The sequence below is a fragment of the Notamacropus eugenii genome, chromosome 1 (assembly GCF_028372415.1).
Source record: "Notamacropus eugenii isolate mMacEug1 chromosome 1, mMacEug1.pri_v2, whole genome shotgun sequence".
Taxonomy (NCBI): domain Eukaryota; kingdom Metazoa; phylum Chordata; class Mammalia; order Diprotodontia; family Macropodidae; genus Notamacropus; species Notamacropus eugenii.
Window position 1 is genome coordinate 59,921,300 of NC_092872.1, and position 22,520 is coordinate 59,943,819.

Below are 22,520 nucleotides of genomic sequence, written 5' to 3' on the forward strand. Positions count from 1 at the left end.
GCAATGCTTGCTACAAGCCTTGGAGTAGTGTTGGAGCTCCTAGGAAGCTGCAGCCATGCAAATACTCCCCAGGTTTGTTTTGGGGGGATGTAGTCTGACCCAAATCACACCTGCGACTTTATACTTTGCACATATTCTGTATTTAATCATACGTGTACATGCCCTTTCCTTGCAGTAGAATAAAAGCTCCTTGAGAGCAGGAATTATTTTGTTTCTTTTTCTTTTATTTCTAGTGCCTTGGAATGTGAATGGAGCACTAAACGCATGGCATTTAATAAACATCTGTTGAACTGAATCACACTATAGATCATAATCCCTGTTCTATCATTATGTTATTCCATCTCTTAAGTCGGTCACATGGTACTTCAGGTGAGTCTGGTGCCCAAGGATAAAGGGAACAGCTCTGATTTATTTGCTTTGTCTCTGATTTCTTTCCCCACTCACTCTCTGACCCTGAAATTCAGATCACCTTACTATCATCTCATGTTATCCTCACAACCCCAGGAGGTAGGTACTACTATTGCTATCCCCATTTCACAGATGAACAGGCTGAGAGACATCAAGTGACTTGCCCATGGTTTACTTGAGTAAAAAGTTGTCTGACCTAATCTGACAAAAGGTTTTCCCAACCTCTCTGCTTCAGTATGTTTCATCATATCTCCTAAGTTCTTTGCATAGTGGTCTCCCACACTGTTATGACATCCTTAGAATTATACAGTCTGATGGGATGAAAGGAAGCTTAGAATCACCAAGTCTAATCTCTGTACCTCATGTACCATTCTGTGTCTGACCTCAGCTCAAAGGGATTTGCTCCTACTCTGAACTACCATGGTGGGAATCACAAATTTCTGTTTGCCTCAGTTTCCTCAACTGTAAAATAGTAATAATAGCACCTACTCCCAGGGCTGGAGTGAAGATTAAATGAAATATTTGTAAAATACTTAATGTTTGCTTGTTTCCTTCCTTCCTTCTTTGTTTCTTTCCTCACTCCCTCCCTTCCTTCTTCCCTTTCCTTCCCTCTTTTCCTTCCTTCCTCCTTTCTCTTTCTTTCTCTCCTCTTTCCTTTCTTCCTCCCTCTCTCCCTCTCCTCCTCTCTTCCTTCTCTCCATACTGCAAGGCTGTGGAGTACAAAGAAAATAACACTGAATTTGGGAGTTATGGGGGCTAGATTTAAATCCTATTTCTTTCCTTTACGGTGTATGTTCCTGGGCCAGTAAGTACATTTCTCTAGACCTCAGTTTCCTCATTTGTAAAATTCAGGTTTTGGATTAAATGACCTCTAAGGGCCCGTCTGACTCTAGCTCTGTGATTCCAGTAAATTATGGATTTAAAAAATCATTCCTCTTCTTCGGCACTGTGATATTCTGGATTGTATTCCAGGTATCTGAATACACACCAAATCTCCCCTGCTCTACTGTTAGCTTTCCTTAGGAACTGAGACCATATCTTACCCATCTTCATTTCCTCCATGGGGCTGATCACAAGGCTATGCCCAGAGTAGGTCCTCAATATGTAGCTACCAAATATAGGACTCTCATCTACTCTGTCAGCCTTTGCTGCAGGATTCTAGCAGAGTCTTATTATTAATATTTAGCTATGCCACTGGCTCTGGTTTTTAATATCCTCCTTTGCTCCTTTTTTCAAATTTCACAGTTAATAGCCCTTTCTGTCACTGTCTTAGTCATTTCTCTTTTCTCCCTCCCCTCCATACTTGATGAAACACTCTCAGCTAACATTTGCTAGAATGGCCTTCATAAACTCCCTGGAACCCCGCTGTGAGAGGTACCATCACACCCAGAAACACTTCTCTCCTTGCACCCTGGTGGAACACTTTCATCCTGATTTTTGCTGATGTTTCCAGAGTTCTTGACAGTTTACAAAGTGTTTCATATCACTTGTCTCATTTGAGCTTCCTAACAACCCACTGGGATAGGTAGTGTCAGTGTTATTATGATTTAGACGTAAGGAAACTGAGGCTTGCAAGACTGTGATGACTCATGTCTGCTGTCTCTCGGCTAGTTAGTGACAGAGCTATGACATACACATATATGTACATGTGGATAAATACATATGTATACATACATATATGTGTATATGTATATACGTGTGTATATGTATATGTGCATATACACATACATATATAGTATATGTCTTCTGATTCCAATTTAAGCTTTCTTTCCCTTGCACCTTTCATATTTTCACATCCTTTGATCTCATTGATGCTCCTACTACTTTCACATCTTTACCTCTGGAGCACAAGTTTAATGTTATTTGTTCATTATAATGTCCAAACTCTGCACTTAGAAGAGTTGAGAAAACGTACCTCCTTTCCTTCCTTGCAGAAGTGGGGGATTATGGGTATGGAATATTGCACATACTAGCTCATGTGCTGGTAAATTTTACTAAACCACCTTCTTTTCCCTAATTTCTTTTTCAATATTTTCTACAAATAATGGCTCAGTGGGTAAAGGGAGGGATATATTTGGAAATGAATGTGATGTTAACAAAGAGCATCAGTAAAAAGTAAAATAAACATTTTTAGTGCTGGTCCCACCTCCAGGGGTGTTATAAGACTCAAATGAGAGAGATGTAAGGTACTTTGCAAACCTTAAGGTACTATATAAGTGCCAATAATTGCTGTTAACATTATTATTACTATTAATAGGCCCCAGTCACCAGGCCTCCAGTCTGGTGATGATTTTATGGAGCAATAAGGGGTGTGATGGTAAATATTTAACAATCAGGGATTTCAGGAGAAAAAAAAAAAGCCTGCAATAAACTTTTAAGTTACATCTGTATTATTGACACTTTTTAAAATCTAGAAAATCAGCAAATAAGAAAATCAGGCTCAGATTTCTAGCACCACTGATTTCTGAGGTGCAAGTGCTCACACCAATAATTAAACAATCAGCTCTCTCAAAGAGGTTAATAATAGAAGCATGGGAAAGGGGTTGGAGCAGCCACACTGCAGTCAGAGGAGCCTTCCTTTGACACTACTGTGGGTAGCTAAGTGGATTAGTGGATGGAACACTGGGTCTGGAGTCAGGAAGGCTCATCTTTATGAGTTCAAATTCGGTCTCAGATACTTCTTAGCTGTGTGACCCTCGGTAAGTCACTTAACCTTGTTTGCCTCAGTTTCCTTACCTGTAAAATGAGCAGGAGAAGAAAATGGCAAACCACTCTAGGATATTTGCCAAGAAAACCCCAAATGGGGTCACAGAAAGTCAGACATGACTGAAAAATGACTGAACAGGAATGACAACATGTGTGACCTTAATTATTGAAACTTCATAATTCTTAGTATTGACAGTAAGCTGAAGGTCACTAGACTAGATAACCTCTGAGATCCCTTCCAATTCTTTCCCTTTGATCTTCCCCAGACTCAGAATCAATCCAAGTATTTCTTGAGCATCAACTATGCACCCAGTTTTCCACTAGCTTCTGAGGAATGCCAGCATAGTTCAAGACACAATCCTTGCCCTCAGGATGCTAAGAGAAACAAAATGAATGACATATGAAGCCACGATCAGGGGCAGGATAGTACAACGAATAATGGATCTGCAACCAGATCCACATTCCAGACCAAGTTCTGTCACTTACTAGCTGTATGTCTTGGGATAACTCAGCTAACATTGTTGGCCTGTAGCTTCTTCTCCTAGAGTTGGATGATGTCCAAGGTCCCTTTCCTCTTGAGATCTGTGATTCAGACCCTGTCATTTGCTAGCCATGTGGATTCAGCAAGCCACTTAACCTCTTTCTGATGCTTAACCTCTTTCTAAGCCTTTGTGGTCCTTATCTGCAAAATGGGCATAATACCCCTCACTCTACCTACCACACAGGGTTAAATGTGGGGATGTAATGGAATGAAGTGTCCAAAAGTCCTATATCAAATGCAAAGAAATAAAGAAAAGTTAGGTATTATAAATGTTAATAGTATTCCTCCACTAAAGTCACCCTTTGCAGCCTCCCTACAATGGCAGCTTTAGGTGCTTCCAGACTACTCCAGGAGATCTTGGTCATCAGCAGGTCCATCCAAACTGGAAAGGCTTTGAGGATGGACTGGGCAATGGACCAGATGTCTGTTATTAAAGGAGCTAAGTGTGGAGAAGGATGACCATTGGGGGCTGTGCTTTTTTTCACCCCAGCAACTCATGGAAGTTTTTAAGGGAGAGAGAAGGCTTGTGATCCACATTAGCGAAAGGAACCATCACAATGAAGTATTATCATGATTATGAGAGTATAAATGCTATAACGTGTAGTGCAGACAAATTCTGGAGAGGTTAGTTTCAAGGACAGAGAGATAGGTGAAGAAGACTTCAAAGAAGGGATAGGATTTTTATTAGAACCACAGAAGAGACCTTATAAATTTTATATTAAGCCCCATCATTTTATATTTCAATAGAAAAGGGAGGTCAGAGCAGTGATCTAGGTGTGAGGTCCTGCATTAGCAATGGTAGGGGGGAGGGGTGACAATAAAAATGAATTAGAGATGGGTGTTAGAGATAATGTGAAAGAAGATATACTAAGACAGGATTGTAAGTCTAGAATAGTTGTGTTGGAAAGGAAGGTGGGAGGGAGAACTATCTTCAGTAAGATGTTTCGGTCACTCCACGAGATGGTAATTGGAACCAGATCCACCCCCCCCAAAAATGTCTAAGGGATAGACAGAAATATGGGACTACAAATTAGGGGAGAGGCCAGGACTGGAGATTTAAATAATCAGAGCCACCTGTACACAGAAAATACCCATAGTCATGAGCATGGATCAGCTTTCTGAAGCACAGAGTGTAACTCCTGCTTCTGACAGTTACCAGCTGTTTGACTATGGACAGATCACTTAATCTCAGTTTTCTCATCTATTAAATGGTCACAGTTATACTCACAGTCCCTGTCTCATAGGGTTGTTGTGAGATACCAGTGAAATAAGGCATGTAAATTATTCCGTTAATCTTAAATCACTTTATTTGTCTGTTATTATTAGTAAAAGAATTGAATTCTAGACTCTACAACCTGGCATAAGCCCACCATCAGAATGAAGAAAGAAGAACCAGAAAGGGGAGTAGAGAGAGAAAAAGGCATAGGGAGAGAGAAATTGGGGGTGGGGAGAAGAACCGTGAGAGATAGGGAGAAGGGGGCGGTGAGTAGGAGAGAGAGGGAGAAAGAAATAGTGGAGGGAAAGATGGAAGAAGGGAAAGAAATAGGGAGGGGTGAAGACAAGGGGATGGGGGGATAGAATAAGATTAAAAGAGAAAGGGGAAGATTAGGGAAGGGAAAGAGAAGAGAGGGCGATGGAGCCAATAAACAGAAATGTGGGAAGGGAAGTGACATCACATAGTGTTACAGAAACCATGGAAGAAGGGAGGAGATTTCAGAAGTTTCAAATGCTACAAAGAAGTGAGGCAAAATAACAATGACAAAAACGCCAAAGTTTGCAAGAAAGAGGTCACTAGTGCCCTTTGTGAGCAGTTTCAGGACAGTGATGAGGAAGAAAGCCATATTGCCGGGGGTTAAGGAAGGAACCGTGGTAAGGCAGCAGGTGTCAACCCACTTGCACAAAAAGTTGTGTCGTGAAAAGGAGAGAAATAGGACAAAATAGGCCATAAGGACTAACGTCATTTCTCCATTTTTGTAGAGCTTCTAGATTCGCAGTCTTGGGGGATGCTGCAAATAGTTGGTTTTATTGGGATTTCTGCATGGCCTCTGAAGAAGTCTTTCCTATCGTTATGGGGAAGGCAGAGGAAGGATGACCCTTAGGTGGACTCCTAGCTGGTTGGAAAACTACTTGGAGTGTTAATTTACCATCCTAACCAGGAACTGGGAGGAAGGAGCTCTCTCAAGGCATGATGCATGTCTTTAGCCCTGGGCTATACAACCTTGCTACAATGGCTTTGATAAAAGCCTAAATGCCATATTTAACAAATGTTTAGGTTACACAGAACTGCGTGTGAGAATCCAATGAGGCAAATGACAGTCAAGATACAAAAAAATTTCTAAACCACAAATGAGAAGTTGAAATCAATAGTCTGAACTATAATAAATAGAAATCATTTAGGTCCTGAAAATCTATAGTGCAATTAAAAATGAAGAAAATTGGGTTTATTAATAAATCACATGAAAAATACTTAGACATATTATTAGACTAAGGCAAGGGTGGGATGGAGAGACATCCTACTGGCTTGTGAGCTGGTTGTTTTTATGTAGCATTTATACCTGGAATCAGCGAGTGCATAAAGCAGGGCTTGATTTATTGTTTGGTTTGTCATCTAGATTTAAGAAAGCGATGGAGCAAATGTTCCTAAAGCAGATAAAACTTAAAAATGTGTCACATTTACACTACCTCAATCCTTCCCCCAAGCTGGTTGTTAAATATTTACCAGCATGCCCTGCTATAAGGTCAACATGGGTCAAAAGTAAGGCATAAATGCATCCCCCTTCCAAAGTAATTAGTGCTATTAGGTTCATCAAATAGAGATAAAATATCTAGGACATGGGAGGTGATAATTCTAAGCTGCCAGTTCTCAGAGAAGCCAATTCATCTCCTCATCTACAGAACTGCACATGGTTCTGGGTATCCGACTTTAAGAGACAGTGAGAAAAAGAATTTTATCCAGAGGAAAGCAACCAGGATTGTGACAGGCTTGGGAAACATGAGAATCAGTTTGAGGAAACAGAAATATTCAATGTAGGGTAGGAAGAGACAGGAATGGGGAAATGGGAACATGGCTGGTACATTCAAGAACTTGAAGGGTCAATAAATTTAAGAAGGATCGGGTTTGTTCTGCTGTTTCAGAAGGCAGAATGGAATGCTTACAGAATAAATTAATGAGGACTAATTAGTGGTTGCTACAGAGAGGCAGATTTCAGTTCAATGTAAGGAAAAATTTTCTATTTGTTTCACATTTTTATAATGTTTTAAGCTTTACAAAGCATTTTCCTTACAACAAATGCATGATGTAGGGAGTCAAAATATTTTTGTCTCCATTTAACAGATGAAGAAACTGACTTGCCACGGTTGGTGTCAGCTATGGGATTTGAACCCAAGTTTACTGCTTTTTCCAAACTCCCTCTCATCTCCAATGAAAGCTGGGACAATTGTGAAGGAGGTAAAGTTTGCCTCCTGCTGCCCCTTTCAGGACTACCTTCCTAGCCCTAAGTAAGTATGGCCTCAGAATGAATATTTGGTCCAGCTAGGGATATAAGCTTAAATCAAAGGGCTGAATGCCTTAAGCCAATGTAATGTAATATTCATATTGTAATTATGCGTTGCTAGTTTATCCCTTGACTAGAGGAATAACAGCAAAACCTAGGATTTATATAGCGTCCTCAGTCATGTCTGACTCTTGATGGCCTCATTTGGAGTTTTCTTGGCAAAGGTTTACCAGTTCCTTCTCCAGCTCACTTTACAGATGAGGAAACTAAGGTAAACAGGGTTAAGTGACTTGCCCGGAGTTGCGCAGCTGACCAGGGCTTAAGGCCAGGTTGGAACTCAGGAAAATGAGTCTTCTTAATTCCAAATCTGGTGCTTTAAGATCTGCAAATTGCTTTACATATATTATCTAATTTCCCCCTACTATTATTATTCCCATTTTGTAGATAAGGAAACAGAAGAAAATAGAGGTGACGTGACTTGCCCAGGATCACACAGCTGGTCTGAAGCAGGATTTGAACTCAGGTATTCCTGACTCCAAACCCAACAACACTCTACCACCTATGTTGTCTCCTAGTCACTAGTAAGCCTAACATTTAGACATTTGCCTAACCGTGAAATGGGATACCAGGGGAAACAGGGAGGGCTCCATTCTTCACACCAAGCAAACACCAAGGGTTGAACTGGATGATATTTGACATTCGAACTTCAAGATTCTGCGATTCCATGATTCTAATAAACAAAAATATGGCTCCAGTAAACAACCCATTCTGAGTATGGTTTTATGACTTCAATGCTGAAGATTTCCTTTTTTATATGGGACAAATGCGTTTTCCTTTTCTTTTTTTTGAGGGGGGAAGGAAAGGCAATTGGGGTTAAATGACCTGCCCAAGGTCACATAGCTACTAAATGTCAAGTGTCTGGGGATTTGAAAAGTGATCAGCTCTGTGTTGTAAATGCCCAAGCCTTGATGGAAGGGTCTATTTTCTTCAAGCAATCTATGCTGTATCAGGTTCCAAGAAGGCTAAAGAACGGACATGGGCCCTTGGAGTTGCTGTCAGAGGATTTGACCTATATTTGCTTTCATCCTCATTACCATGAAGGCACCATCTGTTATTGAAAACTAAGGCTTGTTCAAACCAATGGACTATTCCTCCTGACGTCAGGCAGAATTTTTTTTTTAAATATGTGTGTTATAGAAAAGAAATTTGGTTTTATTTGAGTGGTAGTGCAATGACAAATGTACCTTTACATATGTAGTTTACAATCTCACTGGAGAGATGGCATATACATACATATATGTATATATCCACAGATATACATATATGTACATATAAAAACTACAACGTAGAAAATAGTGTGTAGATGCTAAACGTATTTCTTAGACTCATAGAACCATGTAGATTTAGAACTAAGAGAGATCTCAGATCTATACCAATAGTGTCAAACTCAAATAGAAACAGGGACTACTAAATAGTACATAAGGACCCCTATGGACACACAGAGACTTAGAAAACCACATACTAGCATTATCTGCATTTTATTGTATTTTAATTTTGTTAAATATTTCCCAATTATATTTTGTTCTGTTTGGGCCCCACATTCAGCCTGCTGGCCACCTCTGACTTAGACTAACCCCTTTCATTTAATAAATGAGAAAATTAGGCCTAAAGAGATAAATGACTTACCTCAGGTCATACAGGGAGTAAGAGAAAAGACCCCTGGACTTGAATCTAAGTCCTCTGACTCTAAATACCCTTCTCTATAGACATCCCTGACTCTAAATCTCTTTCCATTGTGCCATGATGCCCACAGGGATAAAGTCAATCACAGGATGATAAGAGCTGGAGAGGACCTTAGAGCATAGAGTGTTAGAGCTGGAAGGAAAATGAGAATACAGATGATAAGGACTGAGTCAGAAGAGACCATAAATTCATAAATTACAGGACCATTGAATTAGAACTGAAAGTGACCTTTATTCTTGTTTTTTCAGTCATGTTCAACTTTTCATAACCCCTTTGTGGGGGTTTCTTGGCAAAGATGCTGGAGTGATTCACTATTTCCTTCCTCAGTTCATTTTGTACATGAGGAAACTGAGGCAAACAGGATTAAGTGACTTCCCCAGAGTCACACAGCTCGTAAGTGTCTGAGACCAGATTTGAACTCAGGAAGATGAGTCTTCCTGACTCCAGGTCCAACATTCTATCTGCTGTGCCACCTACCTGCCTGGAAATGACCTAAGAAGTCATCAAAATTATTTTATAGATTAGGTGCTGAGGCCTAGACATCTTAAGTGACTTGCTCAGGGTACCACAGCTAATAAGTTCTCTGAGGTGGAATTAGAACTCAGGTCTTTCTGATGTTGAGTCTGGTACTCTCTATCCACTATAGCCTGCTCTCTCTCAAAGCCAAACTTCTTCATGTGATAAATGAGAGGGGAAATTATGTCCAAGGTCACAGAGTTAGGGATTGATTTATTGGCAGCACACCAATCTCTATAATTCGAAGCCAGGACAAAGCTGTTTACAACCAGTGACAGTTTTATCTTTAGACCTAGAGACCTATAGGCTGGAGTATAATAAAAGAGAAGTGAGGATAGGTTCCCTAACCACTGGGGATAAGAGGAGGGAGATTTAATATGAAGACTTTGAAGCATTTCTGGAAAGAGAATGACATGATCAAAATGGTGCTTGAGAAGCATGATTCCTATTTTAATGCATGGAATGGACTGCAATGGGGAAGATATTGAAGTCAGGGAGACCAAAGAAAAGAAGGGGGACCCAGTAATACAAGCCCTCAACAGGCTGCGACTAGAGAATAGAAAATCAATCAATACATTAAGTCTTTATTGAGTACTACTCCATGTAAAGCATTGGGAGAGCTATGGAAAGGGCAGAAGACACAAGTTTCCTTCCCTTAATGAGCTTGCCTGCTATTTAAGAGGAGGAGGAGGAGGAGGAAGAGAGAGGGACAGAGAGGGGAAAGAGAGAAAGAAGGAAGGATGGATGAAGAAAGAAAAGAGGAAGGAAGGAGGAAAGAAAAAAGGAGGAAGGGAGGAAGGAGGAAGGAAGGAAGGAAGAAGGAGGAAAGAAAGAAGACGGAAGGAGGAAGGAAGGAGAAGGAAGGAATTTTAAGTATAGAAGAGCAAAAAACGACCAAAGATTAGAATCAGAAAGACCTCACCTTGGAGGAAGAGTTGTAACAGAGGAAACAAAAAGCCAAAATAGAGCTAGAGTGGAATCAGAATGCTTGGGTTTGAATCTTACTCTGTTTTCAACCTGTGTTAGCTTGAATGAATCATTTCCCCTCTTTGGCCTTATTTTCCTCATCTGTAAAAAGAGGGACTTGGATGGATGAACTAGATATGGTTCCCTTTAATTCTTAGTTCTGTGATTCTGGGAGGGGATTCTTAAGCTGAGGCTTAAAGGATTCCTGGAATCCAGAGAGACAGGGAAGATATAAGCATGTACTGGGGGTGGGAGTAATGAGGAATTAAAATGTCCATTTTAATACTCAAGTACCTCCTACCATTTTTATCATCAAACTGATCTTAACAACATCCCACAAACCCATGGAGAACTATAAAGAGTCTTCATCTGCCTCGGGCAGAGGATTTATAGTGGGAAATGGTGGGAGGTAAGGACAGAATATCCTGTCTCGTTCAGGGTATTATCCTATAAAGACCCTGACAAACTGGAGTCCATTCTGAGGGGGCCGTCCAGGATGGGGATACTCATTCCACATAAGGAGTTTTAAAGGAACTAGGGGTGTTTAGCCCAGAGAAAAGCAAAGTTGGGGGCGGGGGAGAGGGAAGGATAAGATAGCTGACTTCAAGTATTTCAAAGTTCATTGTACACAAGAAGGATTAAAGGACTCTGGGTAGCTTGGAGGCAGGAGAACTAGAAAGAAAGATAAAGAGCAGCAAGTTCGGCCATAATAAATGGAAGAACTCTCTGACAACTACTACCATCTCAAAGAGGAATGGGTTGTTTCAGGACATTCCCCTTCACAAGAAATTTTCTAGAAGAGGTCAGAGGATCATCTGCTTTGGGATTTGATAGAAGGGACCTTTGTTCAGGTATGACTTAGACTAGCTGGCCTCATAGATGTTTCTCAAGTCTGGTATCTTTAATTATGAAAAGGGTAGGGTGGGGTTGGACTTTGAGTCACTCAATAAGCATTTTTAGGTACTACCAGGCACTCTTCTATGGGGAAGAAAGAAAGGAAAAGACAGTCTCTGCTCTGGAGGAGCTCATAGTCTCATGGGGGAGACAATATGCAAAAAACCACATACCAACAAGCCACATGAAGGATCAACTGGAAATAATCAACAGAGGGAAGAATCTAGAATTAAGTGGGATAGGGAAAAGGTTCCTATAAAAGGTGGGATTTTAGCTGGGACTTGAAGGAAGCCAGGAAAGCCAGGTAGCAGATTTGAATGCTGAGCAAAGGCATGTATGCTCTTTCTCACGCTTCATCACACTCTGGTCCCACTGAAGGGTTTTTAGAGATCCCCTTTCTAAACTGGGCCAATGTGGTCTCATTCTGAGGATCCAGAGCATGATAGTCGGAAATATTGACTTTCTCTACCTTAATCTCTTCTGACTCTTGTTTTGACAGTCCTCTTCTCAGTGAGATCTTTCACTTTTTCACCCCCATGAGAAAATTATGTATAATGCTTTGCAAATTTTAAAATGCTGTATAAAAATCAGGTATTATTATCTCAAACAGTAAAGATTTCCAGAGTAGGATGAATGTGCAGGTCTGCCCTTGGGTGCAACAAGTCAAGTGAACAAAAACAGGATAGGAGGGATGTTGGCTAGACAAGAATTCATCTGAAAAAGATGGAGGTGAGTAGGAGTTGGAGGATTGTGGACTGAAAAGATCAATATGGGGGCAGCTAAGTGGTACAGTGGATAGAGTACTGGCCCTGGAGTCAGGAGGACCTGAGTTCAAATTCAGCCTTCAAGATTAGCTGTGTAACTCTGGGCAAGTCACTTAACCCCAATTGTCTCACCAGATAGATAGAGAGAAAGAGAGAAATAGATAGATAGATAGATAGATAGATAGATAGATAGATAGATAGATAGATAGATAGATAAATGACTAAATAAAGTGAAAGGCTCAATATGGGTGTACATCACGGCATGGAAACAAAGGAACATCTTACATGTATTAGAAGACACTTAGTGTCCAGAGTAAAAGAACTGATCCTTTCTACTATACTCTATCTTGGCCAGATTCAATATTTTAATGTAGATATTTAACAATATTTTAATGTAGATATTGACAAACTGTGATGTGCCCAAAGAGAGTGACCAGTGACAAGTTTTAGAGTCATGTCACATGAGAACTGGTTGAAAGAACTGGGAGATGTTTAGCCTGCAGAGAAGAATCTGGGGTGGGGAAGGGATGTGGCAGTTGTTTTCAAATATTTAAAAGGTTTCCATATGGAAGAAAATTTAGAAATCTTCTGTTTAACTCCACAGGATAGGACTAGATAGTTTTAAGAGCTGTCTTTCAAGTCTGATATTCTATCATTATAAATATTTGGGGTGGGATTAGGCTTTGAATGCCAAGCTAGATTCTACTTAGCCTCACAGGCCTAGTAGGCTTTAAGAGGAATGGGGGGTGTGGAGGACAGAAGTTGGCTCAATATAAGGAAGACATCTCTGACCATGGCAGCTATCCCAGAATGGAATAAATTGCTTCTTGAGTCAGTCAATAAGTATTTATTAATCACTATGTGCCAGATAGTGAGCTCCCTATCGCTGGAAGTATTCAAACAGAGGCTGAATAACCATTTGTTTGGGATACACATGAGCTTATTTAGATAACCTGAAATTCTATGATGGGATGATTTGGTTAATCTCTTCAAAGCTCTAATGAACTCCACTCTATTAATGACCGTTATGGCTTTCATTTTTTCACAATGGAAACAATAACGTTTGATGGCTTCTTTTTGGCAAGAAAAATACTTTTGATGAAATGTACATAGACTAAGGAGGATAGACTTTAGAGGCAGGGTTCAATCTCTCTCCATGCTAGGGTAGATCTAGCAAAGTGAGGGAAGTCATCCCAGCAACATCCAACAGCTGTTTCCATCATGTTTCCATGTCTGCCCATATACAGCCTTCAGGTCCAGACAGATGTGACAGAAATGATGCAGACAGCTAGATGTAATCACTGCTCCCATCGCTAATCACTCACCAGTTATTCCCCAGGGCGCATGGTGAATAATAATGTATTCTGCTGTACTGTTAACCATCTCCTCCTCTTCATTTGGAACTAGCATTTTAAAAAAATACAGTAGAGATCTGGCCCATCTTTCCTCTTAAACCCCAATCTCTCCATTTGTCCCCTAAAGAAAGATGGTTCAGTTCACTTGAATGTTGTAAATTTTAAAGGAGTACAATCACACCTCATCATAAGTGTTTTTCTGTAGATGAAATTGACTGCTAGTTGACCTGGAAAAAAATTAACTTCTCCATGACCCATTTAAAAACTAGAGCCCTTCAGCAGACTGGCCTGGCCAGGGGCAAAATGGAGGAATTGGCAATGTTTGCTCTTAGTTTCCCACCTCCCCAGGCAGAATATATTGAAAAGACCTATTTTCAGGTCTTGAATTCAGAAGACAGGCTATGCTATTTCTTTATCTGTATGACCATCCTGAGCAAGTCACTTCAACCTTAACTCCTTCATCCATAAAATGGGGGCTAGACTACGTGATCTAAGGTCACTTCCACTTTCGGCATTTTGCCTTTCTGTAGCATATTTTTATTCACTTATAGGCCCTCCACTGCCCCCCCAACCCCCATGCAGGTTACTAGGGCTCCCACTGTAATGTTACTGCCCAAGGCCTCTCATTTTACTATAGTGTTCCATGCTCCAAATCTTCCCAGAGTCCAAACATTCAAATTCCCTAAATGTCTTTCCCTTACCTATTTGTAAAATGGAAGGCAAGATAAGACTAAATCACACTAAAGTATTAATGACTGAGTTAATATCCACAGGAGAAAGTATTTTGTTTATAATGGTCTCTTAATGTTATACTGTCCTAAAGTGAATTTGCCATTTCCAACAGAAAACTTTACCTTTCTTCTTAATTTTTCTGTTATTCTATTGGTGACACTATTTCTTCAGACCCCTAGACTGAAAACCTTGGTATCATTTTAGGAAGTATAGAATGAGTGCTAGACATGGAGTCAATAGAGACCTGGACTAGAATCCTGCCCATGATATTTAAAAATCTGTGAATGGCACAAAACAAGCCATTTTAACCCAAGTCTCAGTTGATTCATCTGTAAAATAGGGATAATAATGACAATTTGTACCTCCTGGGAAGACTGAATGAAAATGTCTATAAAATGCTTTGCAATCTTTTTTTTTTGTTTAATTTTAACAAGGTAATCAGGGTTAAGTGACTTGCTCAGGGTCACACACAGCTAATACGTGTCAAATGTCTGAGATCAGATTTGAACTTAAGACATTTCTGACTCCAGAATTGTGCTACCTTTGTGCTCTATCCATTGTGCTACCTAGCTGCCCCAAAGCTTTGCAGTCTTAAAGTGTTATGCAAATATCAGCTATTATTTTCTTTGACTTTCCCTTCTTTCTCTCTAAGCAGTGGCTCAATCTCCTCAGTTTGGGGGATACCCCCAAACATCATCTCTCCTATCTGTCTCCTTTCCATCCACACGACCTAATCACCTGAGGGCTCAGGCCCTCCTCTCTGGTTATTGCCTGGACTTAATCTGCCACCCTGCTTCCAGTCTACCTCTTTTGCAAGCTAATCTTTTTTGTTTTTTCCTAATTCATGGAATAAAACAAGCATTTCCTTAACACAATATAATTAAAAAAGATGATTGCACATGAAACTGCAAATGTGTCATGCACAACTTGCTATTGCTTTTAAATGACTTATATAAATACTCAAATTAACTACAAAGGACATGTAAAGGCAGACGCTATTTGTATCCAGAGAAAGAACTGATAAATAGAATCTTGTATAGAACAATTTTTACATGTGAATGGCAGCCATCTCTGGTGGGGAGAGGAAAAAAATGGGAAAAAAAGAAATTTACATGCAAGCATGAAATTTACATTCACCACAATCCAACTAACTTTCTTGTTCACCTGGTCTGCTCATGTCACTGGCTTGCTCAAAGACCTAAAGTGACTCTCTATTGACTCTAGAATAAAATACAAGCCTGGAATTGTATTTTATTGATTATATTCATACAAGGGCCTATCAGATTTATCAATACTCCACCCTGTCTTTGCAGCCTGATTTCACATTACTCTTTTTATATGCACTTTGGATTTTCTTAATTAATGTTAGTCATTCTTTTGATTGCAATCTGCCTTTCCCAGGCTTCTAAACCTTCCCTTGGACTATTCTTATCCCTGGAACATATTCTGCTTCATATCCCAGCTTTTTGAAATTTTTTTCTTCCTTTTAAGGTTACTTTCAAGGTATATGCCCTGTTCCTAATTGAAAGTGATTTTTTCCCTCTTAACTTCATCACTGTATTTTATCTGTATCTTTCCTTTGCTTGTCTCATTCAATATCTCATCATAATTATTTGTATACAAACCATAACCCTTCCACTAAACTTTAAGTTTCTTGAGTGTAAGGTGGGTTTTGCATCTTTATCCTCCACTCTGATCACTATGCCATGCACATAGTAGGAACTTAGTAAGTTTCTATTGAATTTAATAAGATTGCTGTTGAACAAAGGAAAATTGGAAAATTGCTAAAAATTTGGAAAATTCACTGAAGCAAAAGTATAAGTTTCTAATGGCAGAATTTCAGACCTTGTTGCAGGGGCAATGAGAGAGACATTGGCGGGATCACAGGCATGCCCTGAATTCCTCAGCTCCCACTACACAGATGCTTACCAATTCTGTCTGGTCATAAGATTAACTTAGGTTAGTTTTCCTATTCTAAGGAATCCACAAGCTTTAACAGTCAGATTCCACACTTTCCTGCAGCTTTCTGGCTTTTGAACGTATACAAAAGTACAAAATGTTAACACTAACTGATTAAATACTGAACTGCAGCTCCCTCAAAACTTTTGCTGCTTGGCTTCTGACACACACTGCCCGCTTTTACAGGGAATTTGCCCTTTTCCACAGAACAAAGCATTTAAAAACATTAACGCTGAATATAAGGAAGATTTTCTAACACAGATAAATGTGATTTTTCTCCAGTCTTTCTTGGCTTAAAATGTCTAACAGGAAAGGGTTGGGAGGGAGAGGCTGTCCTTGGTTTTATGTAAGTGATAACTCTCCCTGTTGCTATTTAGACTCAGAGTGGGATTGTATTTTCTATTCCTTTTTGAAGGTACTTTCTCCCCATGTCCTGTGGGGATGCTCAGTAAGTGTGACTGGATACTGTGACTTTATTTTTTTTTTGCAGGGGGGCAAGCAAGGCAATTGGGGTTAAGTGACTTGCTTAACATTACACAGCTAGTGTCAAGTGTCTGAGGCTGGATTTGAACTCAGGTACTCCTGACTCAGGGGCCGCTTCTTTATTCACTGCACCACCTAGCTGCCCCTGATGCTTGACTTTATCCCTAGGATTCTAAGATCAGAACTTGGTGGGGGAACTTGGCCACCTGATAGCTTTACATTGCCTGGCTACCATGTTTTCTGGACCTGGTGGGAAGGAGTCATATGGAACTTCCCTGTAGAAACCTCAATGATCATTTTCCTGCCTACCTGTACCTTGGTTTACACTGAGAGTTGATCACAGCAGAAGCATTTGTTACATTCAACTCATTTGATTACGCTGGCATATAGATCTTTAAGATGAAGTCATGGAAAGACCAACGGATTTGAAGGTGGAGAATGTGGGCAGCTTGAGTGGGAAAGTAAATAGAGCCTGGAGTCAGGAAGATCTGAGTTCAGATCTGACCTCAGACACTAAAGGAAGGTTCTCAAACTAGTAGGTGCTGAGAGGACATATGCTTAGCTGGAGCCAGGTGTGGGAATGTTTTGAGAGGCATGTAGGAGACCCCACTGGTCTCTTTGCATGAATTAGAAGATTGCTGTACCCCTAAGCCATAGTTGGGAAGCTGGATCAGAGAGTGGATAGAGTACTGGGCCTGGAGTCAAGAGGACTCATCCTCTTGAGTTCAAATCTGACCTCAGACACTTTATAGCTATATGACCCTGGACTAGTCATTTAACCCTATTTGCCTCAGTTTCCTCATCTGTAAAATGAGCTGGAGAAGGAAACGGCAAACCACCGCAGTATCTTTGCCAAGAAAACCCCAAGTAGGGGCATGAAGAGTCAGACATGATTGAAATGATTGAACAATGACAACAATCTGTGGGTTCAGATCTAGGCAATGCTTACTTCTATGCTATGTGAGGCAACTTATGATTTCTGGGCCTCAGTTTCCCCATTAATAAGATAAGGGAAGTTGTACTAGGTAATCTCTAAGATTTCTTCCAGGTCTACGTTCTATAACCCCACAAGAGCAAATGGTCATCCCTCTGCTCCACCTGTGCTGGAAGAGCTCTGGGGGGAATCTCTTCTCTTTCCTATACACTAAGCCAACTCATCACAGGCACTGGCATAGAAAGAAACTGAGAGAAAAATACTTGAAAAGGGATCTTCATCTCTTCTAAATTCCTTGAGTGATTATGAGCAGGTCACCCTGAGGACAGGAAGAAGGAGGCTAGCCCCAGTCAAAACAAGCTTACTCCATTCTGCAAGAAATGTAGCATCAAACCCAAGGCCCAGGAGAACCGGAGATGGAACATCTGGTGCTGTATCAACACACAGCTCATCATGGGAGGTTAGAAGTAGGCTCGGGGTGGAAGAGGGAACAAGAAAAAAGATGAAACTACAGAAACAGTTCTGAAAAAAAAGACTTAATGGAGATGAGCTTCCACTTCATTCAGTTATTATGAAGTGCCTACTATGTGCAGAGCACATACAGTAGGATATACTCTGGATAAAACACATGGTTAATTACTGATCAGCTTGGGGAATCAGATTTCTGTTGGCCTGTGGAGGCTTGTTAGGTCAGGTCTATAAACATTATCATAACAGGAAAGACGGCATTAGAATGTGGGCACAGAAGGGTATAGATGGGAATGCATATAGGAAATGACCTTTGATTCTTCCACTTATTCTGGGGCTACAGTGAGCAATTGGGCCAAGTCTGCATTCCCAATTTCACCTGGGCTGTCGTAACTGGGGTATTAAAGGGAAGGGAGCAGAATGGATAACCTTTCAAGGCTGCTACAATTCTGTAGTTTTCAGAGTGACTGTGAAATCAGAGTGAGAACAGGAAGGAGCCAGGTGAGACTTTTAAGAATGGCTGGGTCATGCAATTCATGGTGCTTGGTGGACTGAACTGCACTGCTCTTATCTGCTTTTATGTGCTTTTTGTTATAACCCTTCTCTCTAGAAACTCCCTCTAGGACAGATTCTTAACCTTATTTATGTCATGTACCTCTGACAGTCCCATGAAGGATACGGACCCATTTTAGAATAATGTTCTTTAGTGCATAAAATAAAATCCGTTGGATTACAAAGGAAATCAATTACATTGAAATAAAAGTATAATTTTTTCCATCCAAGTTTACAGACCCCCCCCCCGAAGTTTATCCACAAATCGCTTAGGGGTCTATGGTCCCCAAGTGGTCTAGAAGCTGTAGTGTGTGAGTTTGAGTGTGTGTATGTATATAGGTATATGCACATGCATGTGTGTGTATCCTTGGTATATTGTATCTGTGGCTCACAAAAACACAAAATTACAGCACTGAGATCTGGAAAGGAACTCAGAAGTCATCTAGTTCAATAGCTTCATTTTATAGATGAAAAAACTGAGACCAAGATAGGTAAAAAAAAGTGGACCAATCAAAACCACACAGGTAATAGGTAACAGTGTCAGTCACTGTTTTGTGCTTGGACCTTCCTATACATTAGGATTTAAATGAGAAGGAGTATCTTCTAGGATACCCTCTGAGTCACTTGTCCTCCCCTGAGAAGTATGTCCCCCAGGAGTGCCCAATATAACAATAATGTACCACCCATGAGCCTGGGCTTCAATTCTAAGTAGAGACTTTAATGCAGGCAGACTTTTCTTCTACATAACCCTTGTTTGAAATGGTCTTGAATGAATGTGAGGCACTGCTACAGATCTGACAGTCCCGGGACCATGACTAGTGAGCTGGAAGTTAAGTGTTGGCGAATGCTCAACTTTCCCCTTAGGATTCTAAGGCAAGAGTTGGTGGGAAAGCTTGGCCACCTTTTTGCTCTACATTGCTCTCTTGAGACATAGGGGTTGGAGAGCACTAGATGGAGCCTCTTTGTTCAATCTAGGGCTTCCTGTGGAAAGGGGCCAATTCTCAGATCTTTAAGTCTTACTCATACCAAGTATTCTAGCCTATGACAAGAGGAATCTGAAGGGACCAAATGTCTTTTCCTTAGCTTAGAATATCCATGGAGTTTCTGGAATCACTTAAATCCCAAGGAGAACTTGGAGAGCTGATTCAATCCACTTCACACTTCCAGGAACTGGAAGATCATGTAGTATGGAGTGTCAGCCCAGAGTCTCTACTATCTGATAATTACAAATGGGTCATTTATAAACCAGAACTCATCCCAAACTGAGAGAACCTTTCATGGGAAGGATTATGTGTTTTAGGATTATAGTATCATCAATTTAGAAGTAGAAGTAACCAGAGACATCATCTAATCCAACCTTTCACCTTTACAGGAGAGAAACCAAGGCTCAGAGAGGTTAAAGACTTGACTCAGATCACACAGGTAGCAAATAATACAGTCAGGTTTTGAACTCAGTCCCTCTGACTCAAATTTCAGTGCTCTTTGCACAGTATCATGCATGTGCTATAGCAGTAACTCTGTTCCTTTCACTTTCCCCATCCCTCCAATGCAGATATAACTGTTTCAAATTCAAGTATTTCCTTACTCCTTTGCAAATGGCCACAGCTTCCTTCGACATGGACTTGGGGTAAGCCACGTTGTGCTCCATGATAGATTGGAAAAGCTCATCTTCATCTTCTCCTTCAAAAGGAGCCTGTTGTACAGAAGGGAGAAAACCAGGGATAAAGAATTAGTAAGAAAAAAGATTTTCTTTTGAAGATTCTGGCAGTGACCAGTTTGGCTAAACTGTCTCCCCTTTGTTTGATATGAGAGATGGCTCACTGGCTATTGGAGGGGAGAAAGATATGTTGGGAAATAAAAGTGATATAAAAACAAAATATATCAATTGATTTCTTTTTAGAGAAATCCGTTGTCTGGTAAGGGGTGTAAGGATACTAAATGTAGTAGTATGGGATTCCAGAGGACTGTGAGCCATTAAGCAACTTAGAGAATTTAGGCACCATCCAGGACAGAACTTTTATACATACTTTCTAATAACCTTACTTTGGGTTATTTTTTTGAATTATAATAAATTCTAGATATAATATGACAATGATATGTGATATAAGATAATGATAATAATATAATAAATCCTAGAAAGTCCAATCCTGAGGTCTGCTGCATGCAGCAGATAAGGAGAGAACTGGATGTGATGTCTAGTTTAAGGTGGCATAAGCAACATAGGTTGGAAAGGTAATAAAGGAAGAAGGCAGGAAAATTTCTGAACTTGGGAAGCTAAGCTGGCTTGAATTGTAGGGTTAGAGGACAGGTTACTATTTCCAAAAGTAGTAAAGGAAAAAGCTATGGGACTCAATGCAAGATCTCCTGAGTTGGTTCTAAGACGGAGCCAGAATCCCCAAGAAATTGGCTCAGCTCAGTCTAAGAGTGGACCTAATGCATCTCCCTCCATGTAACTTCTCTTCATCTGGGATATTGGCTCATCTTAAGTAACATTTCTTTCCCTCCTTGGATCACCCTCTCAGCGCTAAGCAGGCAGAGAGTGGACTGGCGAATAAGAGGATGGCAGGACAACTGTGATCCGAGGCTGGATGTTTTGAGTTTGGCTGCCCACAGGGTCAATTCCCTGTTTTTCACACGGTATAAACAACCCCTGAATAGATTTCTATTAACACATGGACTGCAGTGAAATACACAGACCAGGAGGAAAGCAAGTCACTTAAAATTCAATTACCTGGCCAGCCAACATTTCATACAGCAACACTCCAAATGCCCACCAATCTACCGACTTCCCGTAAGGTTGATAGGCAATTATCTGGAAAACACAAAATGTGCCATCAGGATTATGAGTAGATTTCCGTCTCTCTGGGCAATACCACAAGCTAAGTCCATTAATGATAAAGACCTGGACCCAGTATATGTGCTACATTTAACTCCCGCACATCTTTAAAGATACCCAGGCCCTTCCACAATGCCACATGCCAAGACTGTGTTGGCAGTTAAAAGAGAAGAACATTACGATGTTAAGTCTTTCCCTCTTCCTTAACCTCAAGTGAGGGTAGGAAATTTGGACACCTGGCAAAGACCCTTAGCCCTCAATCTTGTCCTGTTCTCTCCCAGCTCCCTCACAGACCCCAACTCTACCTGTCCAAAGCCTTCCCTCCCCTCAAGACCAAGGTGCCATGAAATCGTCTCTGAATCTCCATGTCAGAAATAATCTGATCATCTTCAAATCTCTCCTAGCACTTTATATTCCTCTTATGTCCTGATGACACTCTAAATGGTTCATGGTAATTTGTATGTGGCAATTTGCGAGAAACAATATGCTGGAGTGGACAGAAATCTAGCTTTAGAGTAATGAAGGCATGAGTTCAAGTTCTATTACACATACTGTGTATTGACTATACCTTTTTCTGGTGTCTTGGTCCCTCCCCACCAAGTCACAACTGCTCAGGTGTTCTGGCAAGACTAGAAGACTATTAAATCCCAAAAAGAATTTCTGATTTGCATTGCTAGAGAAAGCTTTCAATGAAATCCCAAAAAATTTGTATAGGATCTTACCTCCTCTATCAAATTACAAGGGAAGAGAGACTATGTAATTTTTCGTCATTTCCCAAATGCCAAGTGTGCATAATGCCTGTCCAAATCAAGCACCTAAACATTTACTGAACTGAATTAAATCAGTTGAATGGATTTGAATTGAGCTGAATTGTTGACAGGGGAAAAAGTACTTGCCAACGCTCTTCTTTCATTTGACTGTATTAGGTATGGCATATTCTTGTTATGGAGAAGGAAGTGGAGTTACATAAATCATAACCTTAGAAGGATACGCAGCTTTAAAGGAACAGGAAGAAAAATCAATTCTATACATAGAATTAATCAATAATATCCCTTAAACAGAGATTTGATATGAGATCAACTCCAGACGTTTCAATGTCTCTCTACTGCTTCACACAATACAAATTCATCAGCCTGGCACTTGTGGTTGTTCAGTTGTTTCTTAGTCAT

General features: G+C 40.4%; 1 protein-coding gene across 3 annotated transcripts in view; it reads right to left on the reverse strand.

Annotated features, from left to right (window-relative positions):
- PRKCB (protein kinase C beta) overlaps positions 1 to 22,520 on the reverse strand; it is a 619,385-nt gene that overhangs the window by 107,895 nt on the left and 488,970 nt on the right. For all 3 annotated transcript variants that reach the window (XM_072603854.1, XM_072603845.1, XM_072603861.1), the window contains exons 14-15: positions 21,247 to 21,327; positions 20,101 to 20,208 (exon numbers count right to left, since the gene is read on the reverse strand). In XM_072603854.1, coding sequence (XP_072459955.1) covers positions 20,101 to 20,208; positions 21,247 to 21,327 — 189 coding nt within the window. The remainder of the gene's footprint in view (positions 1 to 20,100; positions 20,209 to 21,246; positions 21,328 to 22,520) is intronic.